This window comes from Citrus clementina, unplaced genomic scaffold (assembly GCF_000493195.1).
Source record: "Citrus clementina cultivar Clemenules unplaced genomic scaffold, Citrus_clementina_v1.0 scaffold_5, whole genome shotgun sequence".
Lineage (NCBI taxonomy): Eukaryota > Viridiplantae > Streptophyta > Magnoliopsida > Sapindales > Rutaceae > Citrus > Citrus x clementina.
Genome location: NW_006262201.1, coordinates 35,952,786 through 35,980,415, shown reverse-complemented (window position 1 = coordinate 35,980,415; position 27,630 = coordinate 35,952,786). Strand labels below are relative to the sequence as shown.

Below are 27,630 nucleotides of genomic sequence, written 5' to 3'. Positions count from 1 at the left end.
GTACCATACACAATCAACAAGAACCACACAATTATGTGGATCCCATAATTTGTGTGGTTCTTGTGGATTGTGTATGGTACATTCAATGTAACATAGGGGCTCCCATAAAAGAAATGCAACAAGCAACGGACTCAGTCACCTTTCGTATTGACTGGCATAATTATGTTCGTTTTCTACGCAATCATCGCAGCTTGTTTTGAAATAATTAATAATCCTCTCAATTTGGAAATGGTGAATACAAACATAAGGCAATCCCTATCTTACATGCATGTAAGATAGGGGATCCCAAACATAAATACATCCATAGAAAAAGTAACCATTAAATAACATGTGCTCAGACTTTAGCAAAAACGAAAATATACTACTACAAATAAATTAATATGAGAGCAAAAGCCTTACTGAATTCTCCAATACCAATAATTGTGAGCTTGAGTTCATATAATTCGATGGTTTAGGATGATATCATCCTAACCATCCTCTCCAGTGGTCACAAAACCACAAAGACTATTTTAACTTCTTTTGATCAATTTTATGATGCGCCACCATCATGGTCCCACATGGACATGCAGCAAAATTGTCCTTCGGCCTCTTCTAGTTAATGAAAAGATGATATTAAATTGTTGAGGGCGACCCGTCATCTTATTAATGTGGCTGAAGATGGAGAGTGAGATAACACGTACAGGGCCAGTTTTATGAAGCGTCTGAGCACTTCAATCTTAGTAGCTTGCTAAAAATTTGACATCCACATGCTTGGCATCAGCTGTGCCACATTTTTCAGTATTTAAAAGGGCATCTTCTAAAATGAAAGAACCACTTTACTTGCTTCCTCTTATTATACAGGACTAGCAAATTCTATAGATAGTTTCATAATATTTATACAGAAGCCTTCACACCTTGGAATACATATATATGAAAAATGTTTTGTGTGAAAGGATTAAGCGAATCAGGTCGTCTCACATCTGTTCCTTCTAAGTATTTCTTTGAAAAAGATCTTAATGATGATTGCATAAACTCAGAAGCAGAAACAATCCCCATCATAGACTTTTCCATGCTTACTTCTGGTTCTCCGGAACAACGTTACAAGACAATCCAAGCCATCGGCAATGCATGCCTCAAATGGGGTTTCTTTGAGGTAAAATATTTATTATTGTAATTATTCAACAGCGGTATATATATGTATGCTCTTGAATATATAAGTAAGTATGTTAATACAGGTATTATGCATATATAATTAAGTTTCGATGATATTTATACTATAATTAATACTAGGTAATTAATCATGGAGTACCGAACACATTGCGAGATGAGATGATAAGGGCAAGTGAAAGTTTCTTCGATCTGTCGGACGAGCAAAAGAGAGAGTACGCAGGAAAGAAGCTGTTTGATCCAATAAGATGGGGGACAAGCTTCAACGTTAATGTCGACAAGACATTATTCTGGAGGGATTACCTGAAGATCCACGTCCATCCCCAGTTCAATGCTCCTCAAAACCCTCTTGGCTTCAGGTATATATCTCAAAATTAATCTTCAATTCTTTTGTACGTATTTGAGGCCTTCTCAAGTCTCTGTGTTGAAACGTCTGATCTTAATTTCCCCACATATTTATTTTGCACATCCATAGGCATGACATAGTAATTAATTAATTTGGACTTCCTTAGTAGATATCCATCCAAAATATTTGGGATGAAGGTGTGGATATTTTAAAAATTATCTATCTTGACCAACAAAGCGTTGGTTCGTGTTGGCTCCACTGGCAATGGAGTCTCCTTAAGTGGCTTGACTGGGTTTGCTCCCCAGTTCAAGTCGCAGGGAAGTCTCATTTGTTGAGAGAACTTGTACCTCCTGGTTCAAGCAGGGACTCTAGTCTGGGTTGTGGTACGGGCTTAAAGATGCCTCCCACAGTTGGGGCCCTCCTCAGGATACCTCGTGATTAAGACAAAAAAAAATATATCTATCTTGTTATTGGACGGACATGAGTATTACTTTTCATCTGATATCCATCAATTACTTAAAATCGAGTGACATGTTCATATTAGCCTTTGCTAAAAGTATAATAATATACTTATAAATTGTAATTTTTTATTTTTTATTTTTGTATCTAATAAATATAAATTTAATTGTAATATTTATGAAAACAGTTAATTACAGCCGTTGAAAACACAGTCGGCATCTTTGAATTCTATCTCTCAAGATCTATTCGATGGTGGCATCATCGGTGTTAGAGGAGTAGCGGAGGCGCCAGCCAAAGTCACGATTGTACTCTTGATGGCGCCTAGTTACAGTGCATCGCCTACTAATTAGGCAATTGGAGCGGCATGGCATCCTCTCCAATTCAATAGGTAATGCACCGTAACTCACTGCTGTTTGACAGCGGCGGTATGGTGTAATCCTTTGGCCAATGCTTCTGGCATCTCCGCTACTCCTTTGACGTCGATGATGACACCATCATATAGATTGCGAGAAATAGAGTTTAACAATGCCTGCCAATTGTGTTGTCAACAGCTACCTTTTAATTTTTTTTGGCGAGTCACCAGCGACAATAACCTGTTGCAAATTTTTTGTTTACTTTTTATATTTAGTTTATAATAATTATAACTAATGAATTAAATTCCAAAATTTAAATGTATTCAATATTAATATATGCTAACACAAATTTTTAAAAAGATAGCTTAATATATTAATATTATTTTTTAATTTTAAATATACCAATTTGATGTCGACAAACATCCATATCCATATGGATAAAATTTAAATCCATATCTAGTATCTACAATTAGATATGGATGTGGACGTGTTTATCAAGAACAATTATGGATTTACACGTGGATGAATAATATCCATATTTAAGTAGATATTTTCCATCTCTTCTTAAGGGATGATACCATTGGATAGATCTCTTGAAATAATAATAGTGTTCGAGGGTCCTTCCTATTTCTTGGTGGGGGAGTCCGAGCCAAAATTGAAAATTTGTGAGGTAAGGATCCTTTCGTAATTTTTTTTTCTCTCCTAGTCTTTCTGAATAAAATAAGTGGCTAAAATTATATTTTAAATTTTGATATTAAAAATCAAACCCCTTTTTTTCACTTTATTTATAATTAAGTTAATTATTCGCTAAATTTATTGGGGTAACACTAAGAGATGATCCTCATCAAGTTTGTAAGTAAAAAGTCGCAAGGGTAAAACTTTTGAGGCCCGAAATCTAAAACAAGTATGTAAATATGGGTAAAATATTAAATTATTTTACTGATTAAATTTAGAAATATGGGTCGGCAAATGTCAGGCCCTCAACATCATGATTGCCAAACTAGAAATTGATTGGTTCAAATTTTGAACCAAAGTCAAACCGATTGGGTCAAATTGAGCATTTTTGCTCACCTTTAATTACAGAGATATCATTTGTCTATATGTTTTGGCACAAGATGTAGCTCCACACCTATTGGTGGGAATTATACAATTTATGTTTCGTTTTTACTTTTAAAAAAAGGTTAATTAATTTGGTTGATTTAATTTGGCACAAGATGTAGCTCCACACCTATTGGTGGGAATTATACAATTTATGTTTCGTTTTTACTTTTAAAAAAAGGTTACTTAATTTGGTTGATTTAATTTGCTTTCTAACCATTTATGATTTTCTTTTAATTATTATATTCTTACAGTAAAACCATACAAGAATATTGCAAAAGAGTTCGAGAATTGGCCAATGAATTACTGAAAGGGATTATGGAAAGCTTAGGATTGGAAGAAAGCTATATACAAAAGGCAATGGATCTTGAGACAGACTCTCATCAGTTGCTTGTCGTCAATTTATACCCTCCTTGTCCACAGCCAGAAGTAGTGATGGGGCTGCCTCCTCATTCGGATCATGGCCTCTTAACCATCCTTATGCAGAATGACCATGTAGGTCTTCACGTACGGCACGATGGCAAATGGATTCCCGTCAATCCTCCACCCGGCTCTTTCGTAGTCAACATAGGAGACCACATGGAGGTAATTCTTTCAAACCATTTTTATTTATATCTTCACTCAACACATTCTCTCTATGTGTGTGTGTCTATATATATATATATATATATATATATATATATATAGATACATAGATAAATAGATATAAGTCAATACAATTATTGATGCAGTGTGGTCTTCAACAGAAAACTCTACAACGAATTTGACACAGCGAAAGAATAAAAGATGTAGGTGATTGATAGATAGGAATATTTTCAATACTTCGTTGATTCTTGATAATATTAGAATAAAGAAATAAACTAAATTAACATTGATTCTAAGAATACCCACGAATCTACATGTTAAAACTCATTGATTCTACAAAACACCAAGAAATAACAAGAGTATAACTCAAACCAAGAGCTTATTCCATGAAATAATAATAATAAATAATCAAGACACTCGTATAAAACCTACAAAAGACACATATTTATACTAACTATAACTTTTTTTAATTTGAATAAAAAATCGTTTTCAATAAGGCTCATACCTAAATTAGTAATACAACTTAAATAAGTTATGCCTAGGCAATGAAATTTTAAATAGGAAACCAAATTAAACTATAATACAAATTAATTAAGATATCCTAAATATCATAAATTTCAATCTAATTGGGATATCTTCAATTTCTTGCTTTGCATCAAGCCATCAATTATTCAATAATATTTAGGGTTTTAATCACCCCAAGCATTGATGTTTGAAAAAAGAAACTAAATAGGCATATAGTTTTAAAAATATATATCACCTAAATGAGAATTCTAGAATACATCAAAGGTGATATTTAGTCAAACAACAAGCTAATGATATTATGATAGGTGTGCATTTATTTTGAAAAATCATCATGATATTAAATTAAATTATACATGTCACGATTCATTGATTGATTATATTACCTCTGATATATTCTAAGATTTCTCAACTTAAGTTAGCCTCTTTATCATTTACATTTTGTTTCATTAAAGTTCTAAACAAATTTTCACAGTTATAGAAACCAATGAGATCGATTTAAGGCTATTTTAGTCCATTCTGATTGAGGTGCTTTAATATTCAAATGTGTGACACGTCTAAACTCTAAAGGGTTTAAAGTAACTAAGGTAAGTATTAATTATGGTATAAAATACTCGAGTTAACAAAACTTATGTACCATCTTTATTAATTGGGATGGAGTTATTTCGACTTAAATTTTTGAAAAAAATTTGAGTATGTATATTGAAAGTTAACCTAACATTTAATGATGGCTAATTGTATAGTGTATATGTTTATGTATATATAACCACTTAAAATTGTATTTTGGATATAGATACTAAGTAACGGAAAGTACAAAAGCGTGTTGCACAGAGCAGTAGTGAACGGCAAAGCAACAAGAATCTCCGTTGCAACGGCACACGGGCCTCCTCTTGACACGGTCGTGGGCCCTGCTCAGGATTTGCTTGACAATGAGAACCGACCCCCGTTGTATCGTGGGATCAAATATAGAGAGTATTTGCAGCTTCAACAGAGCAATCAACTGAAAGGGAAATCCTGCTTGGACCACGTCAAAGTCAATATCAATGATACGTGTTGCAAATAAATTTGTTTAATTATCACTTTCCAGATGAAATGATTGTGATGTGCTGCTTTATAATTTATTTGTAATAAGAGATGTAAATTAAATAAATTCTATTACTTGTTATGTTAATGGAAGATAATTGATTAAACTCTAACATATAATTGGATGTGGCCCGCTCAAAGCTTTAATTTTGTCATATTTATTATTTCCCCTCCCTTGTTTTTCTAACTTATGCAATACGGTCATTTCCTTCTGAAAAATGAAAGCTCAACAACTCCATCAACGCTGTCCCATTGCATCAAAAGTACTCGGCCTTTTCGTTTCTTTAATTTTCCAGGGGTTCAATCAAGTTGTCTAAGGCGCACATGATTGTGTCTGATTTATATAAATAGTTGAAGCAGTCAAAATGGTTCTTGTGCGCCATCCATCTCGAGGATTTGTAAAAGTAATTAAGAAATTGTCTGTAGAAAGGCGCTTTTAAGTACATATATACTTTCTCCTGCATTTTTTCACACATACATTCACCCGTATATGTTTTTTATTAGTAATTGGAATGTGTTGAAATTGAAATGAACTGTAATTAGAATGGGCTAAAATAGGAATAATTAATAAGAATCGTAATAAATTATTTATTTTAACTATAAAAATTAGAATCAGAATGAACTGCATTACCATTAAAATGTTTATTTTGTCTGGAATCGAAACAAATCGTTGCAAGTTAATAAAATAATCTATTATTGTCATCACTTGTTATAATAATTGTGATGATTATTTTTTTAAATAATTATTGTTAATAACAACAACAACAATAATACTTTCTCAAATATACATATATTAGAGGTTTTTTTTTTTTTTATCTACTCGTATACAACCATATACACCATACTTGAACAAAGGTATACAATATTTTCTTATATTACTCAAATTATTGAACAAAATGTCAATAATTAGTGTTGGTATTCAATTTGCAATTTGTTTTAAACTGGTGTAAACGTTGACACTTGACAATAGACTGGCTCAACCATTGACAACATTATTAAGCAATCTTTATACGTTTCTTACGCGTGTATTTTCACTTGTGTCTATTTAGATCACAAAATTCTCCCAAGTCCACCCATCTCCGTTGAATTAATGGGCCGCCTAAAGCAGCTAAGAATTTTCAATGGCGTCCTCAAAGACAAAGCCTCCTTAATCAAAACAACATTATCAACCAAACGCCAGACCTCCTTCATCCGCCGTGCAATCCTCCGAGCCACCACCCACGGCTCGTCTTCTCCACCGTCTATTAATCGCATCGACGCCGTAATATCCTCCGGCAACGGGTCCCGCCCCAGGGCATGCGCATGCATCCAAGCTCTCATGGACCGCCTGCATGGCACGCGCGATACTTTTGTTGCCCTAAAGTGTCTGTACACAATCCATAATATCATTACAAAGGATTCGTTTATTTTAAAAGATCAGCTTTCCATATTTCCAACTCTCGGCGGCCGAAACTTTCTTAATCTGTCTGAATTTCATGATGATTCGGACCCAGAATCGTGGGAGCTGTCTGCATGGATAAGATGGTACGCGACCGTCTTGGAGCAAAATTTAACGGTGTCTAGGGTTTTAGGTTATCACCTTTCATCTTCTGATTCCAAGAAGAATCATAAGGACAAAGAAGAGAAGATTTTTGCTTTGTTAAGCTCAGATTTGTTGATAGAGATAGATGCTCTTGTAGGGTTTGTTCAAGAGATAAGCAACGTGCCCAACTCGTTGCATCTTCAAAGGAACAATCTGGTGTACGAGATTGTGAGATTGGTCAGTGAAGATTACAGACTAATACAACGTGAAATCTCCCTCCGAGTTGTTGAACTTGATGAGAGAATGACGAGTTTAAGTGTTGATCAGTTGACTTTGTTCATGAGTGCTTTGAAGAAATTTGAAGATTGTAAAGAGAGATTGTCATTGTTATTTGTGAATAGGAAGAAGAATGATGGACTGTGGCACCTGATTGGCGAAACAAAGATGAAAATCGAGACGATGATGAATAAAAAGGCAGAGGAGATGGCTTTAGTGAGAATAATGAAAAGGGACGAGACAAGGGAGTGGTCCCGACAGCCGTTCCGGTTCACATCCGACGGTTCATGGTTGGGCTTGGACCGGGTTTCTTTAACTGTATCTACAGTTAGATGACCTGTACAAATGAACCCGGTTTCTCATTTTGCTGCTGCATAGATCGGTTATTTTGTTTGACTGAATTTTATGTTAATTAGGTGTGAAAAAATAATACTTTGTTAATAGAAAATAGAATATGGACGTAACCGGGTTTCCCTAATGTAATACAATGGGAATTTCTTCATAATTCTTGATGTTTAGATTTTTGTGGTGCTATAAATTTTAATGTGTGTATATCACTGATTTCTCATATTTTTCTTATTTGTTTCTTTTTCCCTAAAAAATTACTCTAAAGGTTAGTTCATTCTTGAATGTTGATGTTGTGTTTTCCAAAATATTTTTTTCATTATTTTGTGGTACAGAGATATTATGCCAAACTAATGGGGAATAAATCTCGACTAAGTATATAGACTTGAGGTAAAAATAATTTATTTTTTTAGTGTATTAATTAGGACGCCTGTGCCAATTATGGAGTTAATCCTTATGATTGATCTAACTTTTATATATATCGCATTATTCTTGATATTTAACATATAAATCAAATGGTAATTAGCTCAAACTCTAGAAACTCAAGCAGTATTTACCCGCTAACGCAATCTTTTAGCAAATAAACATCAATTTTGATTACTGTCAATGAAGTGTTCAATTGCATATGATTCATGATAATTCTGGACGCACGATGAGAAGTTCACAGAGGAAGAAACCAAATAAATACAGAAGCATGACCCCGAAGCCAGCTGACACTGAGAGTTGGACACCAAAAAAGGCTTGTCTCTAGAATCCAGTCCATGCCAAACGGCACCAACCCAACATATTGTAACCAAAAAGCCCAAGAAACAAACCCACCCAACAAATAATTAATTAGAGTAAGAGGCTATTTGTTAAATGTCTGAAGTATGATATTTTATTAATTTCATACCTTTTTTAAAATTTACTTGTTAGTTTTTTGGAACTTATGTATTCTTTTCAGACATTTACATCTGAATAGAAAAAGTAAACTTTTGTGACTTTTATCTGAATGGAAAAATGTCTGAATGACAAGTAAATGTTATATTCCAAAAATATCTCTGTAAAATAACTTATTTCCTAAACTATAAAATGTAATCCTCTTTTTTTGTTTTAATTTACAACGACATAAATGTCAAACAACCAAGTTTAAGATATTTTTTATTGTAAAAGCAAACAAGATATCACTTATATTCAGATATTAAAAAAAGAAAAACAAACATGTCATTCAGATTTTCGTATTAAGACTCATTCAGACTTTAAAAAAATTCAGACCCATTTAGATTTCAAATAAAAAAATAAACGTTATATAAGTCTTTTGACACTCCGCAAAATTCCACTTAAAACACTCTTTTAATTGAAATTATTTGAATAACCTAACACAAATTAATTCATTTCTTATTATGAATGAGAATTAAACATTAAATATATTATTCTTTTAACAATTTTTTTTACAATTCACTCAATTTCATAATTTATATTTATATTTCAAACTATAATTAAAAATATTTTTTAAAAAATTCCTAGCAATTTAGATGTATAAAGATAAATCATATAATTAAAAAAATTTAAGATAAATTTAATGTTTTAGGATTTGTATGTAATTTAAAGAAATATTGTTTGGGTAAAATTTTATAGAACGGTAATTAATTTTAATACATGGATTTATATTTTATTAATAAAACTGAACATATTTTAGGAAATAACATCCAAAAAGAGTTTTATAAGAATTGGATAGGTGTCAAAAGCTCCACTCAATTAATTATACCGCTTATCAACCTTCAATTATAATTTCTAAAAGTAAGTTTACGATAAACTGTCTCAACATATGAGCCAACTTAATAAAATCGTATCACCTGTTTTTATTTTAATTTTTAATTTTCCACTATCACTGTAGTAACTAGTAATTGATTAATATTCAGATAAATGTGCATGTATTAACATTTAAGAAATTAAGAGGATGAACTTAGGAAAGTTTCACTCTATGAACATTATTGTAGAATATTAATTTTTAATTTCATTTTTTCCAACTATTGATCGCTAGTTAATTGGATCTAAATGTTTGAAGTTTCACTAAAAAATTATGCTTTTTATAATTGAATTTAAAATTTGGACTTGTTTATGCAAGATAATGTCCTCAACAATAAATACAACAGCCGCAATAAATAAAAGATAACGAGCTGAAAGCAGTAAATCCAGCTTGCTATAGCTTTAGACCATGTGAGAGGAAAATAAATGAAAAATTACACGGAAATGTGACTAAAAATCAGTTTCCACAGACTAATTAATTATTAATTTACTCTCCGCATACTGAAGATCGTTACACAATCCAGTTTTAATAGCAGAAGAATATCATAACCAGCTAATTAAATTTGTATTAACAATTTTCATTCTCTTCATCCGGTTTGTAAAGTTTCACGGACCGCATGTTTAGAGGCTGTAATGGTCTTGCATTAGTATTCGATTCCTGCAAAGTTGAGAGTTTATGTATTTAAGATTTTATTTACTAGTTATAAAATATAAGTGGGTAAATATAAACTTGTTACGCGAAACGAACTTACATCATGTACGGCTACACGAAGTACTCTCACTTGCTCTCTTGTCACGCTCCTCACCTGAAATGAGAGTTAAGTGAAATAAGATGCAAATAATTAATTAAACGTTAACAACAAATTAAATCTTGAGGATTAATTAGTTTTAAAAAGCTATAATTGTGGCAAACCTTTCTAACAATAGTCCACGTAACATTTTCTGTGCAGGGAGGAACTGTAAGAGAGCCAATGTATCTGTAATATTTTGAGCTGCCAATCTTTATGGCCCTTGGATCAATAACACCAACTGTTGCATCTCTTTCATTTGAACCCGAAATGTTTCTTAAATGATCCGATATCTGATTAAAAATTGAAAGAGAAAATAAGCGAAAAAAAGCTGATGGGCGAGCCAAATTAAAATTTAAGACGGCACGATTTGGTCCCTCGGTAATCTACCGATGCCAAGAAAGAATCAGGTCTTCCAATCTTGTACACGATTCCTACGACAGCAACTTTGCCATCATGGCTCTCATGAACCATGTGAGCCTCCAGAGCAAATCTGCAGTTAAATTATATTGGAAAGATGTTAAAGAAGAATGTTCTCCCATTTTATTTAGTTCATAACTAGCTGATGTTTAAGTTGTTATATATATTGTGAACATTTATTTATTTATTTTTAAAAAAAAGGTACCTCTTGCCATCGATGGTGTGCTCCGAAGGTGAGTGCCAGTGGCACTGTTGCAATACATATTTAGTTCCATTTATCAAAATAGTTCCTGCACCGCCTTTCCATTGTAACTGCATCCAAAAATAATAATTCAAAGGGATTAATTAACCTTCCTAGCTATATATATATATATATATTTTATTTCACCGAATTCAATTCAAATAATAATAAATAAATAAATAATTTTCATTTTGGTACATTCTAATTTAATTTACGTCACCATAATATCATGGCCCCTATTCCTGAGAGTGGCATTAGAAGGCTTGTAACTTCTTTTAAGCCTTCCTAAATGGGAAACTACTACAACTCTTTCATTCAACAGATCGATGGGAGACTGCATTGTTCCATTTTTACAAGCACTCCATTCGCTATGAATCTCTCCCCATCGATCTGGCCCATGCTCACCTCCTTTTTCATAATTGAACTCCTTCTCTTCATCTGCATGCCCATCATAAAATCATTTTTAAATTTACAAAGAAAATTAAACAATTGCAACCAAGAGAGAGATACTGCTGTATGTATATATGCGGCATGCATTCATTAGATTACTAAAACACGAAGATCAGGATACACATTGCATACAGTTGCACGTAACAAGATGATCAAGAAAGGTTGTCCGAAAGTTGATATTTTTTAAATAGTAATTGTAGGAAAAAAAAAAAAAAAAAGATGTGAGAAAGATGGAAAAGAAAGGAGTTAATTTCAACTTTCTGGCCAATATAATTCTTACCAAATTCTTTAGACATTGCTGAGCCTGAAAGCAAAAGAATAACAGCAAAGAAACGATAAAACAAGAGTTCGGTTGCAAGTTTCTCCATTTTTTTTTTTTTAGCTTTTCAAGACTTAATTAACACATGTATTTGATTAACTGCCCACTAGCTATCAGAGATTCTCTGCTTATATACCCTCCATTCCGATATGAATGCACTAAAGGTTTCTTTATTGTAATAAAAAAGAATTTTCGTAATTCTTTTCAAGGTCATATGAGAAGGGGCTTGCTAACCATATTATACCAAAGAATCTTGTGTATCCTTCCAATTGACTAAGGTCTCCGATGACGAATCTAGGGTTGATAACAACATTATAAGGTTAATTTGTATATAAATCTGTTCGTTAATTGGATGCATTATCAGGTTCGTTACTTCCATCCCCAAACGTTTGAATAAGGTAATTAAAGATCGATAACTTGGAGGAAATGTAAAATCTTATATAATTAAATAAAAATCACTTGTCGGACAAAAAACATCGAGCAAGAAACATCTAAATTTGGACGTTTGTCCTGGTCGGTTTTGTATTATAAAACAAATGATACTCAAACTTGTCATTATCTTTTATGGATTTTGTTTTTAATGTAAAATTAAGCAGGCGCTAAAGAACTGGTCCAATCTGTTTTTATTTATTTTGATTTTCTGAAAATTTTTTATTCGATCTATTATCTCGAAATACACAAAATATTAAATTAGCCATACTAATATATTGTTAATATGGTGAGTAATAAGATGAGAGTTATAAAACAATGCCTTAATTTGTCCCATTTGTTTCAACCATTTTCGTCAGTTACTTTTGGTTAATGACCAAATTTAAGTTTGTTTAATAGTTGATATTGATGGTGGTCATAATTTGACCATATTAAGGCTCCCATATTTTCTATCAAGTATCTCTGAACTTTACTCTTTATGTTTTTTTTTTAATCTTTTGATAAGTGCTCTTTATGTGTTGATATAGATATTTTATTATATAGTTGTTCTAAATTTTGTATATGGAAATGCACCCTTACAAAATCAATTATTGCATTATGGAGGTTACAAAATCAATTATTGATACAGATATTTTATTATATAGTTGTTCTAAATTTACTCCGTGAAATTGTCTGAAGGAGCAGAATCTTTCGTTAAGAGAAATGCTATCTAGCATGTCTTGGCTTAACAAATTGGGAGGAAAAAAAAAAAAATGAATCAAGCATTCCTCAACTTAAATAGATCCAACATGTTTTTTTCAACCGAACTTATTATAATTGAATTGATGTTATATAAACTAAATAAAATGGCTAATCAAATGTCTTCTTGTCCTTGAGGACTTAACTTACTAGTTTTTGAGTAATTTTTTTTTATTCATCTATGTTCAAATTAAGAAGGAGGGAACTAAAAATTAATTTTTTATTTTGCCTACTCCAACCTTAAAAAAAAATGTCTTGTCTCTTGAAAATTAAGATAATTTTCATCTAAATTATTGATCCTCATCTTAGTTGATTTGCATTAAATCAACTACTTGTTTTGAGTAATGATATACTTTTTTTTATTAGTATTTCAAGTGTTATGTGTTATTCATCTAGTAGATGATATAATAAAGTAATAAATAATTTTGAAACTCAAATGTTAGAAATTTTTGTACTATTTATAATTTTATGGATTAATAATTAGTTATCCACGTGTGGAGCTAGCATAGTGATAAATGGCAGAACCCACACACTCTATCATATCTAATAATTAGTAAAAGAGTGTTTCATTTTTTAAAATAAATGGTTTGAACTATCACCATAAAGTAATCAACAAAAATGCAGCATGGTGGCCAAAAGTCAAGATGGACTTTCAGCGCCTTATCGCACCACTTGATATCTTTATGCGAGAATTATTTGTCTAGTGATATTTTATCGTGAGGTAGAATGGAGAATTTTATTGAGGACCAATAGTGAGCCTCGTTATGGGACCACTAAATTTAATATTAAAATATCAATAGATTCTATAATAAAATTCACTATTTTACTACATGATAAAATATTACTGTACTGTTTCACACAAATTTTTTTCCTTTTATGCATTGTAGACCAACCAAATAATTTAATGTTGGAAGTATCTAGAGCGTCCATGACTGTAAAATTTAGTGACATTATTCAGAATTCGTCATTTTTTTTAAGGCAATCTTTAAATTACATTATTATTATTTTAACTTATAACTAATAAAAATAATACAAAAATGAGTAATATGTAAGTAGACCATATAGACTCAATATCTTATTTTTTCCCTTGCTTTTGATGGATGTAAGTTCAAATAAATGTAACTTAAGGAGACTCATTTTTTTTTTAAATGATATGGAATTCTCTTCAGATGCTCGGCACGGACTTTATCATATAGAATATTAAAGAAAAAATTGATGGTAACACTTTTTTTTTTTTGGTTGAATATCCAACTTCTCCCCTGCTTTTTCTAGACATAGCTCAAGATTTTTTTTAAAAAAATAATACTTGAAGATCCCCTGCCAGCTAAATTTTTACGTAATAAAGATTTTGATTAGAATATAAAACTAAAACATTGACTTCCATCTGAACTCAAAAAGCCACACAAATTAATTAATATACATAGTTTTTTTTTTTTAACGACAAGAGTGAATTTATATTAATACTTAGGGTTAGTTTGGTAATGTTGTGACTTTTAAAGTAAAAATAATTAACTATAAAGAGAATCAATTAAAAGTTTAATAAAATTTAATTATAAAAGTACTATGAGTTTTAAAAACAGTTGTATGTGTTGATCTATTATTAGTTGTAAATCTTATTGTTGAACTGCTATAAAAATTCAAATGACTAAAATAAATATAATGTTGAATAAAATTTATTTACAAATTTATAAATATGTACATATAATTTTTTTTATTGTGCATCTATAATGCTTGATAACTAAAATAAATTTTTTTTATTTTGTTATCTCAATATAATTGGTAATAACAATCTCTTTAAATTTTATAAGTTTTTATTTCCTAATTGAATGAAGATAATTTTATGTGAGGATCTAATTGAAATTAAATTAATTATAAAACTGATTTTAAAAAATCAAATTTTGATAAGCTACTGCTTCCTTATTTTTCAAAATTTGCTATAGAATAAATGATTTTGCAAAAGTGATATTTAGAAAAATTTATCAAACATCAAAATTAGCTTTTAACTTTTTAAAATCACTCTTGAGTCTTTCAAAGCAATCCCAAACAGGCCCTTAGCCCCAATAGTTAAATTATGAGATGACAATTATATAATTTTATTGACAAAATAATAAAAGTAATGTTAGAGATCTCAACATTTGAGTTTCAACTAGTGTGATATTCATTTATTTGTATGGTAGAATAGTAATTTTATAACTTATGAAATTTGTCATCCAATAAATGAGTGGCACATACTACTTGAGACTCAAATATTAAGTCCCTAGCATTATTTAATCAAGACAAGAAGAAACACCAATTACAAGAGATTGAGATACAAGATCAGAAAACTATTGTTTTGTGATTCAAAAAGCTGTTTTAGATTTTCATTTTTCTCATTTTTTAAAAATCTAAATATTAATAATTAAAATACTTGCCATGTGGCACTCAATCTGTCGCTAGATATGAATTGGTGCATGCATATAGAAAGAAATTAAATGATTTTTACCACCATAATCCAAACCATTTAGGCATTTACTAGCTATTCTATTGGTGGATGCAGCTATAATAATTGCTTAAACAGTCAAATATTAAAATCATAATTACTGGGATGAAATTTGAACCATAATAATTAGTTGATATAATGATAGCTTGGTGCTTAGCATTGCCAATTTGCCATCCAGTGGTACTAATAAAAGATGAAGACACAACTCGATAACGATAAGCACACATATGTAAGCAATATTTATCAAAATGGGAATGCTATCTTTTGTAATTACTAGAAATTGAATTTGATTCACTAGTAGTGGAGAAGGAGTTTTCGATCAGAAAGTTTATCTTCCGACAGCACTTTCAGCGGCCATTTGTTTGCTAAATTTATCAAAGTTAATGCGAGCAATTACAAACGAATGATAAAGAAATTTAGCAATAGTCAAGTCTTTTAGCTTTGTAGTTAATCTTATAACGGAAAAATAAACAAATAAAGAAGAACTCCTTGGTTGAAGAAATATATTGTATAGCATATTGAGTTGTCAAATGGACTCACAATTTTGATTTTATGGCTATGGGTATTCAAAAATATTCTAGATTAATTAGGACACCTTTTTTTTTTTTAATTCATATTTGCTGACAAACAAAATAAAGAATAATTTTAATAAAAATAGTAAAGATATTATAATAAAATTAATCTAACTTCCAAACTTCAACAGTAAGTATTTATCAAACTCTTTAAAATAATAACTTTTAAGCTACAGTTGTTCAACTAGAATACCAAAACTATAATTTAATTAATTTGGCAATAAGTGCTTAATCTTTAATCCAGAACAACCTCCAAATATCTCGCCAGAATTAAACCCGCTTCACAAATGTTAAGTTCTAAGGAAGGTTTGAAGACGTATGAGTTACTTATTAAGAGTATGGTTTGACATCACAATGCAACAGCTTCTCCCTTGTGCCTAGTTGACTTTTGGTTTAGAATTGTCTATTTGCTAATGTGGAAATTTCCTATTCATAGTGCTGATTTGGAGAAATCGTTTTGCTTAACTCTATCATTCTAATAGTTTTAAAAATAATTTTTATTAGATAATATGGCCATCCCACTTAATATTGCCTCTCTTGGTGGATAAATCCATCAACAAATTGAGAAAATCTTGGATATTTTTTTGTTTATACTCTGTTATCTGTTTGATTCTTAACATGTGTATCTCTCATTTAATTATGTTAGAGCAAATACATACGTAGCAAGAATCAACGGATGAGAGAGCATGCACCGGGAAAACCCAAAATGTTTTCCACCAAGTTAATTTATATTATATCCGTCGATTAACCCTAGCATATGCCTCTATATAAAGAGTTCAAACTTCTCATTCCTCCGCACAAATCATCACCAAACTCTTAGCTCTCAATCTTTAGCTAGGTAAGTAAATATCCTAAATGCATCTCCAACTAGGCGTAGATATTGTTATTATCTGACCATCTATAATCTTCTTGTTATTGCTTTTTTCTTTTTTGAAAAGAAAAAAAAAATTTGTTATAAATTTTATCGTATATATAAATGAGACTCAGATGCATTATTAAACTTGAATTTTGTCCGAACTTTATATAACAGTGATCGGAGAAGAGATCAAATGAGTGGAAGAATGAGGCTTTTAGGGCTTGCTGTGGTGCTTGCGGTACTGCTGTGCTCTTGCTTGGCTGCAAACGGAAGGGCTTTAAATACCGAAACCTATTCCTATGACGTGCATCATAGGAGTAGCGGCCGGGTACTGGCGGAGGAGGACGACCAGAATGTGAAACCTGAGGCCCCTGCAATCGATCTAACTAACCACCACGGTATTCCCAGGAGCCAATTTCATGCAGGTGGCAGTGGCTAAAGCTTTGTTCTCTTCTATTAATTGATGATCATGTAATTAATGATTATATTATATGTGTGAGGATTATATTTATGGTCTGTATCATATTGCTTGATTTGTTGAGTATTTCTGGATGTGGATTGTATTATCATCATATGTTGAAATTTATAAACAATCCGTATGTCTCTTGAATAATTATTGAAGTATTAATATAATACAGTTTGTTTTATAATTATTGATGTTAATCTTGATATCAAATGGTTGATTGGAGTCACAAAATTTGCCTATAGGAGACAATAGAATAATAATAAAATTTAAAATTTTAATGTAAATTGACATGTGATTATTGAGACATAAATACTATTTTTAAATCACCGGATTAAGTGAATACAATGAATGAAAAATGAAGTGAGTGACCGAGTGCCTCGGGATCCCATGAATGCAGCTGCATCTCCTTGATAAAAAATGTCGCTTTAATTTATGTTATCTTTATATGCAAAATGAAATAAATTAAAAAATTATCATAATTTTTCATTCGTGGGAAACAAATTTTGTTTGCAAATTTTAACGAAATAAATGTCGCTTTGGTTGCAAATTTTGCAGCCTTACCATTCCCAGCTCTTAGCTCATTAGCTAATCCAAACTCCGCAAAATTAGTACAAGGAAACTTATGAAAGAAAATGAAATCAGTGGATAAATAACTGTTAATTAGTAAATTCGGAAAGAAAGATATGTTTGAGTCCAAAATTTGTACTCTGTTGCAGCAAAGCAAGCAATAGGAATCATCATCTGCCATCCACTGATACTCGTACTACAATTTCGTACAAGCAGGGAAGGATAAAGAAATTAGAAAATAGTTAATTAATTAACCGTGTATTACACGTACATTGTAATTAGGGATGGCAATTGTACCCGCAAACCCGCAAATCCGCCCAAACCCACCCGTCAAAACCCGCCCGTTGCGGGCGGATTTAGTATTATAAATTAAAACCCGCACATGGATGCGGGTGGGTTTGGTATTAACCTTATATCCGGTGGATATCCGCATAGATATCCACCAAACCCGCAATATTTTTTTCAAATATTTTTAATTTAATTTTAATCTAAAAATCTATAAAGAAAATAATATCATTAATTAAATTACCAAATAGCCAAATGCTCAAAGTTGTGTATGTGTGTATGTGGCCTATATCCTATTCTAAAGTCATAATCTAAAGAAAACTAAAGACATTTTCTTTCGAATTAGTATTTGAAAATATTAATCTTAATTATTATTATAAGCATTGTGTTGGATGGGTGCTTATGGTGGTGAATGAAATGAATATCTTCTCTTGGAGCTTGTTTTAAATGATAATATGAAATGTAATTATTATTTTTAGATACTAGTTTGTGTTTTTTAAATGGATTTGTGTAATTTATACTTAAATTTGAGAATTTGTGTTGAATTGATGTGGAAATTTTAATTTTTCATTTACATTATTTAAATATAAAATTGATTATGTTATATGGAATTTGAGGTTATTATTATAAATTTATATATTAAACATTTGTGATTTTAAATACGGAAACCCGCAAAAAATCCGCCGGATACCATTGCGGGTTTGGTAATTGTTAAAACCCGCTGTGGGTGGGTTTTTGTAAAAAAATTAAAACCCGCTGCGGGTTGCGGGTGGGTTTGGTAATTTAAATTTTGTGCGGGTTTGGGTTTGGTAATGACAAACCCGCTGCGGGCGGTGCCCATTGCCATCCCTAATTGTAATTTAATTAATCTATATACCCAAAAAAAGAAAAAAGATGATGCACATACCAGACTCATGACAAAGCATCCACAGATGATTAAAGTGGCATTCTTTAAATACTCAGTCATCATTATCAGTATTCTACAGTACCTATTTTCCAGACTGCAATGCAACAAGATCAAAACATAAAATGATTCTGTGGTTTGAAATCCTCTAGTACAGAAATTGAATCTTTAAAGTATTAAAAGACATATGTACACACACACACACCAGAGCATGACCCCAGCAGCTGCAGAGAGTTTGACAAAGTCCCAGATCCCAGAAAAGGCTCGCATTGAGAAACCATTCCGAGTTAAAGGACAGCCACCAAACACGCTGTATCCAAACATCCCAAATACTGAAACCCATCCTGAGATATCAAAAGCAGCAGCAGCACCAAAAACACCAAAATCTGGCACATAAACAAGTACACAACGTGAGAGAACAGCAACAAGAAAACTCCAAGCTATCACTCGATTCTTGAGCTGGCTCTGCATGCAGGAATTCTGCAGTGGAAACGAAAACGCAAGCTGAGGCAAATGGAATACCTAACACCGCCACATATACTTAGGGGCGGTTCTAGTACCAGGCGAACTAAGCTGTCGTGTAAGACCCCATATTTAAGAAGGCAATAAATTAAGTATCTATTTATTAATACAATAATAATAGTTATTTTAAGATTCTAAATTTGTTTAAATAGGTATATATGGTAGGAAAAGTTAATTTTTAGACATTTCCGTATTATTACTTTCATTCATAATTATCTCTATATTTTTTATAATGTTTACCTTAAAAGTAATTTTTTAATAAAAATATGATTTTTACGGTGTCATAATGATTTTAACTCTTTGAAACTTTTATTAGTAATTATAAGAAAAAAGTTCAATACTTTCCAAAAATTAATTACTCTATTGAAATTATTTATGTTAGATTTTAAAACTTTTATTATTCTATTAACTCTATTAAAAACCTAAAAAATAATAGATGTTGAATCAACAATATTCAACTAAAAATATTTTTGCTTTCGTATCTATAAAGAAAATCCTTGATCTTCTCTATAAAATTCAATGCCATCATCTTACATCTAACCACCATATCCATCTTAACTAGCCAACTTTGTATATGCTATCATTCTAACTATTTTAAATTATTATTATTCTTATTTTTTAAAATTTATTATACTTTTATTTGTTGTATTGATATATGACTTGAATCAACTATGAACTTTGTGATTTAAATACCATAAATGTTTTGTCGATAATTGTTAAAATTCATGATATTATTAACGACGGTTAAACATTGAGTTATTTTATATTACTTTCAGAGTCATGTTGTTTAATGTAGAAAGACCTTAAAATTAAGAAATGTTCGCTCAAGGCCTCCAAACTATTAAAGCTGGTCCTGCATACCCTGAAAGCTCTGCCACTTCATCTCGCTGGCTTACATATTTCAAGATTGCTGCAGCCAGAACGTACTACCAAGATTCAACATAAGAGTATGACAATCCAAGATCTTTCAGGTAAATGCCTAACATGTGATACTTGTTGACCCCAAAAGCTTGTCCGAAAAGTTTATCCAATGCGCTTGCCATTCCCAATTCCCAACTAGTGTAGAAATAAAAATTAAAAAAAAAGGATGGCATATTGGAGAATACAATATGTGAAAAATCAGACTTCTTCACTTATATTACATTAGAGAAGAATACATATTTATATACATTACACCCTAGGAATAAAATGGTAAAAAACAGCTAAGATATTGCAAATTAGTATTCCTGAAAATTAGGGATTATATCTCCTAAAATCTAGTATTTAAGTCAACACATAGCTGTAAAATACAGCTAACATCTACAACAATAGTCAACACACAGCTCTGTAAAATATAGCTGACATCTGCAACACTCCCCCTCAAGCTGGAGCATAGATATTCTTCATGCCCAGCTTGCATACAAACTCTTCAAACTTGTGTCCAGGCATTTCTTTTGTCAACATATCTGCAGTTTGTTGTCCTGTAGCAATATACACCAAATAGATAACTACAGTTTCTAATTTCTCTTTAATAAAATGTCAGTCTACCTCCACATGTTTTGTCCTGTCATGATGGACAGGATTATGGGCAATATTAATTGCTGCCTTATTGTCACAGTAAAGTTGCATAGGACTGTTTTCTATTAACTGTAATTCTTTGAGAACACGTTATATCCACATAAGCTCACATACCGCATGTGCTAGTGCTCGAAATTCTGCTTCTGCACTACTTCGTGCCATTACAATTTGCTTCTTACTTCTCCAAGTTACAAGGTTTCCCCACACCTTAGTACAATAACCTGTTATAGACTTCCTATCCATGATGTTTCCAGCCCAATCCGCATCAACAAAAGCTTCTACATTCTTTTTTTCTCCCTTATTAAAATAAAGTCCCTTTCCCGGTGTTGACTTCAGGTATTGAAGTATTCGGTTTACTGCCACTAAGTGAGCTTCTCTTAGGGAGTGCATAAACTGGCTTACTAAGCTAACCGCAAAAGCAATATCAGGTCTAGTATGGGAAAGATAAATTAATCTCCCTACTAGTCTTTGATATCTCCCCCTCTCCACGGGTGCATTATTTTCTTCAAGACCCAACTTGCTATTTGGTTCAACTGGTGTGGTAGCAGGTTTACAGTCAATCATACCAGTATCCTTTAGCAAATCTAGGGTTTATTTCCGTTGTGTAATTAGAGTACCTTTAGCTGTTCTAGCTACCTCCATTCCCAAAAAATAACGTAGTGGTCCAAGATCCTTGATTTCAAACTCACAAGCTAATTTTTCTTTTAATCCTTCCAGCTCTTCTTTGTCATCTCCTGTTAGTATAATGTCGTCAACATACACGATCAAAATAGCTAACTTCCCTTCTTTAGACTGTTTGTAGAACATAGTATGATCGGCTTGCCCTTGAGAATAACCATAGTTCTTCAAGACTTTTCCAAATCGGTCGAACCAAGCCCTATGGGACTGTTTAAGGCCATAGAGAGACCTTTTTAACAGAAAAACTCTTCCAGCATGTCATTTTTCTTCAAAACTAGGCGGCATATCCATGTAAACTTCCTCTTCCAATTCTCCATTCAAGAATGCATTCTTGATATCAAGCTGGTTGAGAGGCCAATCTAAATTTGTAGCAAGAGTGAGAAGGATCCTTACAGTATTAAGCTTTGCCACTGGGGTAAAAGTTTCTAGATAGTCCACCCCATAGGTTTGTGTGAAACCTTTCGCCACAAGTCTTGCTTTATACATGTCCACACTTCCATCAGCCTTATATTTGACTGTAAACACCCACTTGCACCCCACAGTCCTCTTGTCTTTAGGTCTTGGTACAAGCTTTCATGTGTTATTCTTTATTAAGGCTGTCATTTCTTCTTGAACAGCTTTCTTCCACTCATTTAACTCTAGGGCTTTATGGATGTTTCTTGGAATAGTGGTATTAGATAGATTAGCCACAAAATTCCTATACTCCTTAGATAGATTTGCATATGACAAGAACTTGTAAATAAGATGTTTAGTGCAATTTCTTACCCATTTCCTTATCGCAATAGGCAAATCTGTGGACTTCTGAGCTTCGTTCTCAGCATATTCACTAGGTGGGTTTTGATCCTCCCTTAGTTCAGATCTTGGTTCTGCTTGGTCTATAAGTGGCTGTACCTCTTGAGTTTTATTCTTCTTTCGTGAATAGACATGAAACTCGCCTATAGGTTTCTCCAAATGTGAATTGATTTTTATTCCTTCATTCCTTGGTGACACTATTGGTTGATTAAGTTCTATAGTGTTAGGTAGGTTATGATGAATGTCTGGACTGAGGGAGGAGGCATTTGGTAGATTAAGTTCATTCATTCCTTGGTGACACTATTGGTTGATTAAGTTCTATGGTGTTAGGTAGGTTAGGATGAATGTCTAGACTGAGGGAGGAGGTATTTGGTAGATTAAGTTCTAGGCTGGAATTACTGGACATATTGGGTTCTAGGCTGGAACTGCTGGACATATTGGGTTCTAGGCTGGAATTACTAGGCATCTTAGGTTCTAAAATGTCAAGAAGATCCCAAGAATTATCTTCTCTCAAATTCTGCCCCTGAAGAGAATTACTCGTGTAAAAAGGTTGATTTTAAAAAAACTTGACATCCAATGTGACGAATAATTTTTTGGTAGGAGGATCATAGCACTTGTACCCTTTCTTGGTAGGAGAATATCCTAGAAATAGGCATTTGATGGCTCTAGGAGACAACTTTGTTCTTTGAAGACTCAGAAGATATACAAAGGTTGTACAACCAAAAGTTTTGACTGCAAAATTAGAGGTAACAAGGTGATTTTGTGGGTAGCTGTCAAGAAAAACAGAAATAGGTGTCTTGAATTTAAGAACTCGAGAGGGCATACGATTTATGAGATAAGATGCTGTAAGAATGACCTCTCCCCAATATATTTTTGGTACATTAGTTGTGAACATAATGGCCCTAGCAACCTCTAAAAGGTGTCTGTTTTTACGTTCTGCAACCCCATTTTGTTGTGGTGTTCCGGAACAAGAACTTTGGTGGACAATTCCTTATTGTGATAGGTAATTCCCTAAAATAGAATTGAAATACTCAGTTCCATTATCTGTACGGAGTACACGAATGTCAGTTTGAAACTGAGTTTTTACCATGACATGGAATTGTTTAAAAGTTTGTCCAACTTCAGATTTTTCCTTCAAAAGGTACACCCAAGTGGTCCTAGAGTGGTCATCTATGAATGTAATGAACCATTTTGCTTTTGACAGGTTGTTAACCCTTGAGGGGCCCCAAATATCACTATGAATCAAAGAGAAAGGTTGGGATGGTTTATAAGTACGGGCAGGAAATGGAACACGTGTTTGTTTAGCCATTTGACAAAAATCACAATATAATAAACTCAAATCTTGATTTTTAAATAAGGAAGGAAACAAGGTTTTTAGATATGGAAAGCTAGGGTGGCCTAACCTATAGTGCCACAACATTATTTCAGAAGAAACAAATTCACATTGAGAGACTTGAGCATGTCCTTTCACGGGTCCTTTATTGTCGAGATAGTACAGCCCCTCATATTCCTTCGCATTCCCAATCATCCTCCCCAAGATTGGATCCTGAAATAGACATTTAGAACCACAGAATTTAGCTACACAGTTTGTGTCTTTGGTAAGTTTACTAACTGAAAGAAGATTGCATTTAAGATTTGGGACATGTAAAACTGAAAAAAGAGTCAAACAATTTGATAGTTTTACTGTTCTTTTTCCAACAACAGTGGATAATGATCTATCAGCAATCCTCACTTTATAATTACCTGGACATGGAGTGTAACTAGAGAAAAATTGAGAAGACCCTGTCATATGGTCTGAGGCCCTTGAATCAACAATCCAATAATCTTTTTCAAGGGATTGAATGCTAAGGGCTGATGGGTTACCTGTATGGACTGCATTACAACTAGAGGAGGTCAAGTCATTTTTATTTGCTTGCTGATTTTGTATGAGAAGCTGTTACAGCATCTCAAATTGATCTTTTGTGAGAGCAAACTGATTAGTTTTCTCTGTCACCATTCCATTTGCTTCTTGCTGCCGTTTTGGTTTCCAATCTGCTGGTTTTCCATGAAGCCTCCAGCATGAGTCTCAAGTATGTCTTTTCTTGTGACAATAGTCGCAATAGAGACGTTCTCCATGTTTTTGTCCCTTTTGGTCAGCTGACTGATCTGTCTTTTTGGTCACCATCGCTAATCTCTCTGCCTTAGGTTCCTTCACCAGTCCCATCATGACTCTCTTTCGACTTTTTTCACGCCTCACCTCAGCAAAAGCTTCTCGGATGGAGGGTAGAGGATTTTTTCCCAATATTCTGCCACGAACTTCATCAAGTTCTTTGTTGAGTCCATAAAGGAAATCAAAGAGACGTTCTTTATCCAACATCCTCTTATATTTGATGGCATCCTCAGAGTAATGCCACTGCGATTCATAGTAAAGGTCAAGTTCATGCTATATATTGTTTAGAGAATTGAAATATTGAGTCACTGAAAGACTCCCTTGCTTTTGGTCACGTAATTGTGACTTGATTTCAAAGAGCTGAGCTACATTCCCAAGGTCAGAGTAGGTTTCTGTCACGGCTTCCCAAAGCTCCTTCGCAGATGGTAGGAAGAGATAAGTCCTACCAATATCCACGTCCATCGAATTGATCAACCAAGTTTGCACCATTGAATTTTCAGCATCCCACTGCGGATAACCTGGATCCAAGACATCAGGGGCTTTGGTTTCCCCTGTAATATACCCTAATCGGCCTTTGCCACGAAGAAATAGGGTGACAGATTAAGACCATTGCAAAAAGTTTCTGCCATTTAACTTGTGCAAAGTTATTTGCAAAGAGGGGTTTTCGGTACCTAAGGAGACCGAAGAGATGTCCTGCCTTGTTACAGAACTGGAGGAAATTTCATATTCTTGTGTAGGGTTTGTTGTCTTCTCCATTGGAAGGGTTGAGAGTTTATAATGAGAAAAATTCAGAGGCTTAGTTTAAAAGAGCTGCTCTGATACCATGTGAAAAATCAAACTTCTTCACTTATATTACATTAGAGAAGAATACATATTTATATACATTACACTCTAGGAATAAAATGGTAAAAAACAGCTAAGATATTGGAAATCAGTATTCCTGAAAAGGGTAAAAGCTTGTTTAGTCCCTATATTATGAGGTTAGTGTCTATTTAGTCCCTGTATTTTTTAAAACACCTCAAAACGTCCCTGCTACTAAATATTGACACTTATGCCATTATTTTTTTTATTTTTAACTTGCTTTTACAATATTACATTTTTGCAATAATGTTTCTTTTTAGATATTAATAAAAAATTAAATTATCAAATTAAACTCAAAAATAAAATAAAAACAAAAAAGGTATATATTAATTTTTGTGGAAGCTCACGTATGTCTAAAAAATTAATATCGTAAAAAATTACATTATCAATTTTTTTAGAAAAAGTAATATTTTAACTCAAGAGTGTGTTCTACAAAAATTAATATATATATATTTATTTTATTTTATTTTTTGGTGTTAAAGTGGTAATTTATTTTTTTCTTTTTAATAATGTCTAAAAAAATTATTATAATAGGGTTATTTTTTTCTTTTTAATAATGTCTAAAAAATTATTATAATATGGCAATATTATAAAAATAAGTTAAAAGGAACAAAAGATAATGGCAAAAGTGTCAATAATTTAATGGTAAGGATGGTTTGAGGTATTTTTAAAAATATAGGGACTAAACGGGCACTAACTTCAAAATATAGGGACTAAACGAGCTTTTACCCTCCTGAAAATTAAGGATTATATCTCCTAAAATCTAGTATTTAAGTCAACACATAGCTGTAAAATACAGCTAACATCTACAACAATAGTCAACACACGCAGCTGTAAAATACATCTGACATCTGCAACACAAGATTCAAATGTGTGTGTGTATATAATCTGTGTATAGAATTAGAGAGGTGGATGATAATAATATTAATAAAAACCAGTTTAGCACGAGGCCGAAATTGAAGCTGACGATGACAGTGTAGGCTATGGAAATGATAGCGAGTTGAGCATCACCAAGTGACCGTCAAAAGCTTGGAGGAAGATGTTCGGACAGTAGGCGGCTAGCAGACTGAAGGGTGCCGGGCCGGCTATGCACGATACCTTCTTTGATTCAATCCAGATTTTGTCCCTTATTTGATTTGTCACCTCCATATAGTTGTACCTTTTAGGGTTCATTTGTTCAAAACATTTATGTACTAATTATATTCCTTTTTTTTTTAATTTGATTCATTGTATTTGCTTTGTTTAATATGATGAATGCGAACACGTTATTCTGGAGTTGAAGATTGTGGGAGAGACAGTTGATGCCATATTGCCATGGATCGAATATCGGAACTGCCTACTTTTATCATTCATCATATGATGTCCTACATCTCCCCAAAAACAGGTAAGTCGAGTATTTTGTCAAGGAGATGGAACCGGTTTCGTATTTCATTCCCCATCTTGGTTTTCAATGTAAATTACCTCTTCATGGGAGAAAGCAGGTTGGATTACCCAAATTTTAGCTCGAAGATGCAACAGGAAAATTTTCCTGAAACTATAAAGAAATTCCTGGATACTTCCCTGGTTCGGTTCTGCAAGCTTAAGCTTTTCTTGCAGGAGTAGAGACTTTCAGTAAGTCTTGTGCATGTTGAAATTTCTTTGGTAATTGGATAGGATTAGCCATAGGGAATGAGGTGAACGAGATACATTTTCGGGTCATGTCACATGAAAATTTCTTTGTACACTATGTTCAGACAATCTTTAATGGTAATTCAGAAACAACTTCATAGCTAGTTGCCTAGTTTGATGTATGTTGGAGCAGCCCTCTGATATTATAAGGTTAAGTTCTCTCAAACAGCTAACTCTGTTCAGAGTCTGTATAAAGGAATAAATGGTCCAAAATTTTACTAATTTTACTAGTCAGTGCCCCTTACATGAAGATTTGTGTTTTTCTTTTTGTTGGGCTCTGAAGCATCTGTGCCTCTAAGGCTTATAAACTCAAGATTATGCAGACTTACTCATCTGCGGATGAAATTGAAATTGTTGAAATTGTTG

The 27,630-nt window shown here is 32.6% G+C and overlaps 3 protein-coding genes across 3 annotated transcripts; 2 read left to right on the top strand and 1 right to left on the bottom strand.

Annotated features, from left to right (window-relative positions):
* Positions 1-648: 648 nt before the first annotated feature.
* LOC18041817 (flavanone 3-dioxygenase 2) lies at positions 649-5,705 on the top strand. The gene is made up of 4 exons (XM_006433841.2): positions 649-1,132; positions 1,270-1,505; positions 3,657-3,987; positions 5,303-5,705. The coding sequence occupies exons 1-4, from the start codon at positions 917-919 to the stop codon at positions 5,570-5,572; spliced, it is 1,053 nt and encodes a 350-aa protein (XP_006433904.1). The 5' UTR covers positions 649-916; the 3' UTR covers positions 5,573-5,705.
* An 804-nt stretch (positions 5,706-6,509) lies between these two features.
* LOC18042250 (putative clathrin assembly protein At4g40080) lies at positions 6,510-7,916 on the top strand. Its single transcript, XM_006433840.2, has one exon. The coding sequence runs from the start codon at positions 6,683-6,685 to the stop codon at positions 7,724-7,726; it is 1,044 nt and encodes a 347-aa protein (XP_006433903.1). The 5' UTR covers positions 6,510-6,682; the 3' UTR covers positions 7,727-7,916.
* A 2,175-nt stretch (positions 7,917-10,091) lies between these two features.
* On the bottom strand, positions 10,092-11,884 carry LOC18042249 (alpha carbonic anhydrase 7). Its single transcript, XM_006433839.2, has 8 exons — positions 11,878-11,884; positions 11,703-11,726; positions 11,193-11,410; positions 10,937-11,043; positions 10,702-10,804; positions 10,437-10,604; positions 10,276-10,329; positions 10,092-10,181 (listed from the first exon to the last, which is right to left on the bottom strand). The coding sequence occupies exons 1-8, from the start codon at positions 11,882-11,884 to the stop codon at positions 10,092-10,094; spliced, it is 771 nt and encodes a 256-aa protein (XP_006433902.2).
* Between the last annotated feature and the right edge of the window lie 15,746 nt (positions 11,885-27,630).

Excerpts from the sequence above, each read along its gene's own strand:
- LOC18041817 (XM_006433841.2), top strand. The coding sequence starts at position 917 with ATGTTTTGTGTGAAAGGATTAAGCGAATCAGGTCGTCTCACATCTGTT. Across the intron at positions 1,133-1,269 it reads TCAAATGGGGTTTCTTTGAG|GTAATTAATCATGGAGTACC; the intron begins GTAAAATATTTA and ends AATTAATACTAG. Across the intron at positions 1,506-3,656 it reads CAAAACCCTCTTGGCTTCAG|TAAAACCATACAAGAATATT; the intron begins GTATATATCTCA and ends ATATTCTTACAG.
- LOC18042250 (XM_006433840.2), top strand. The coding sequence starts at position 6,683 with ATGGGCCGCCTAAAGCAGCTAAGAATTTTCAATGGCGTCCTCAAAGAC.
- LOC18042249 (XM_006433839.2), bottom strand. Across the intron at positions 11,044-11,192 it reads ATAGGGGCCATGATATTATG|TTACAATGGAAAGGCGGTGC; the intron begins GTGACGTAAATT and ends TTTTGGATGCAG. Across the intron at positions 10,182-10,275 it reads TTCGTGTAGCCGTACATGAT|GAATCGAATACTAATGCAAG; the intron begins GTAAGTTCGTTT and ends TCAACTTTGCAG.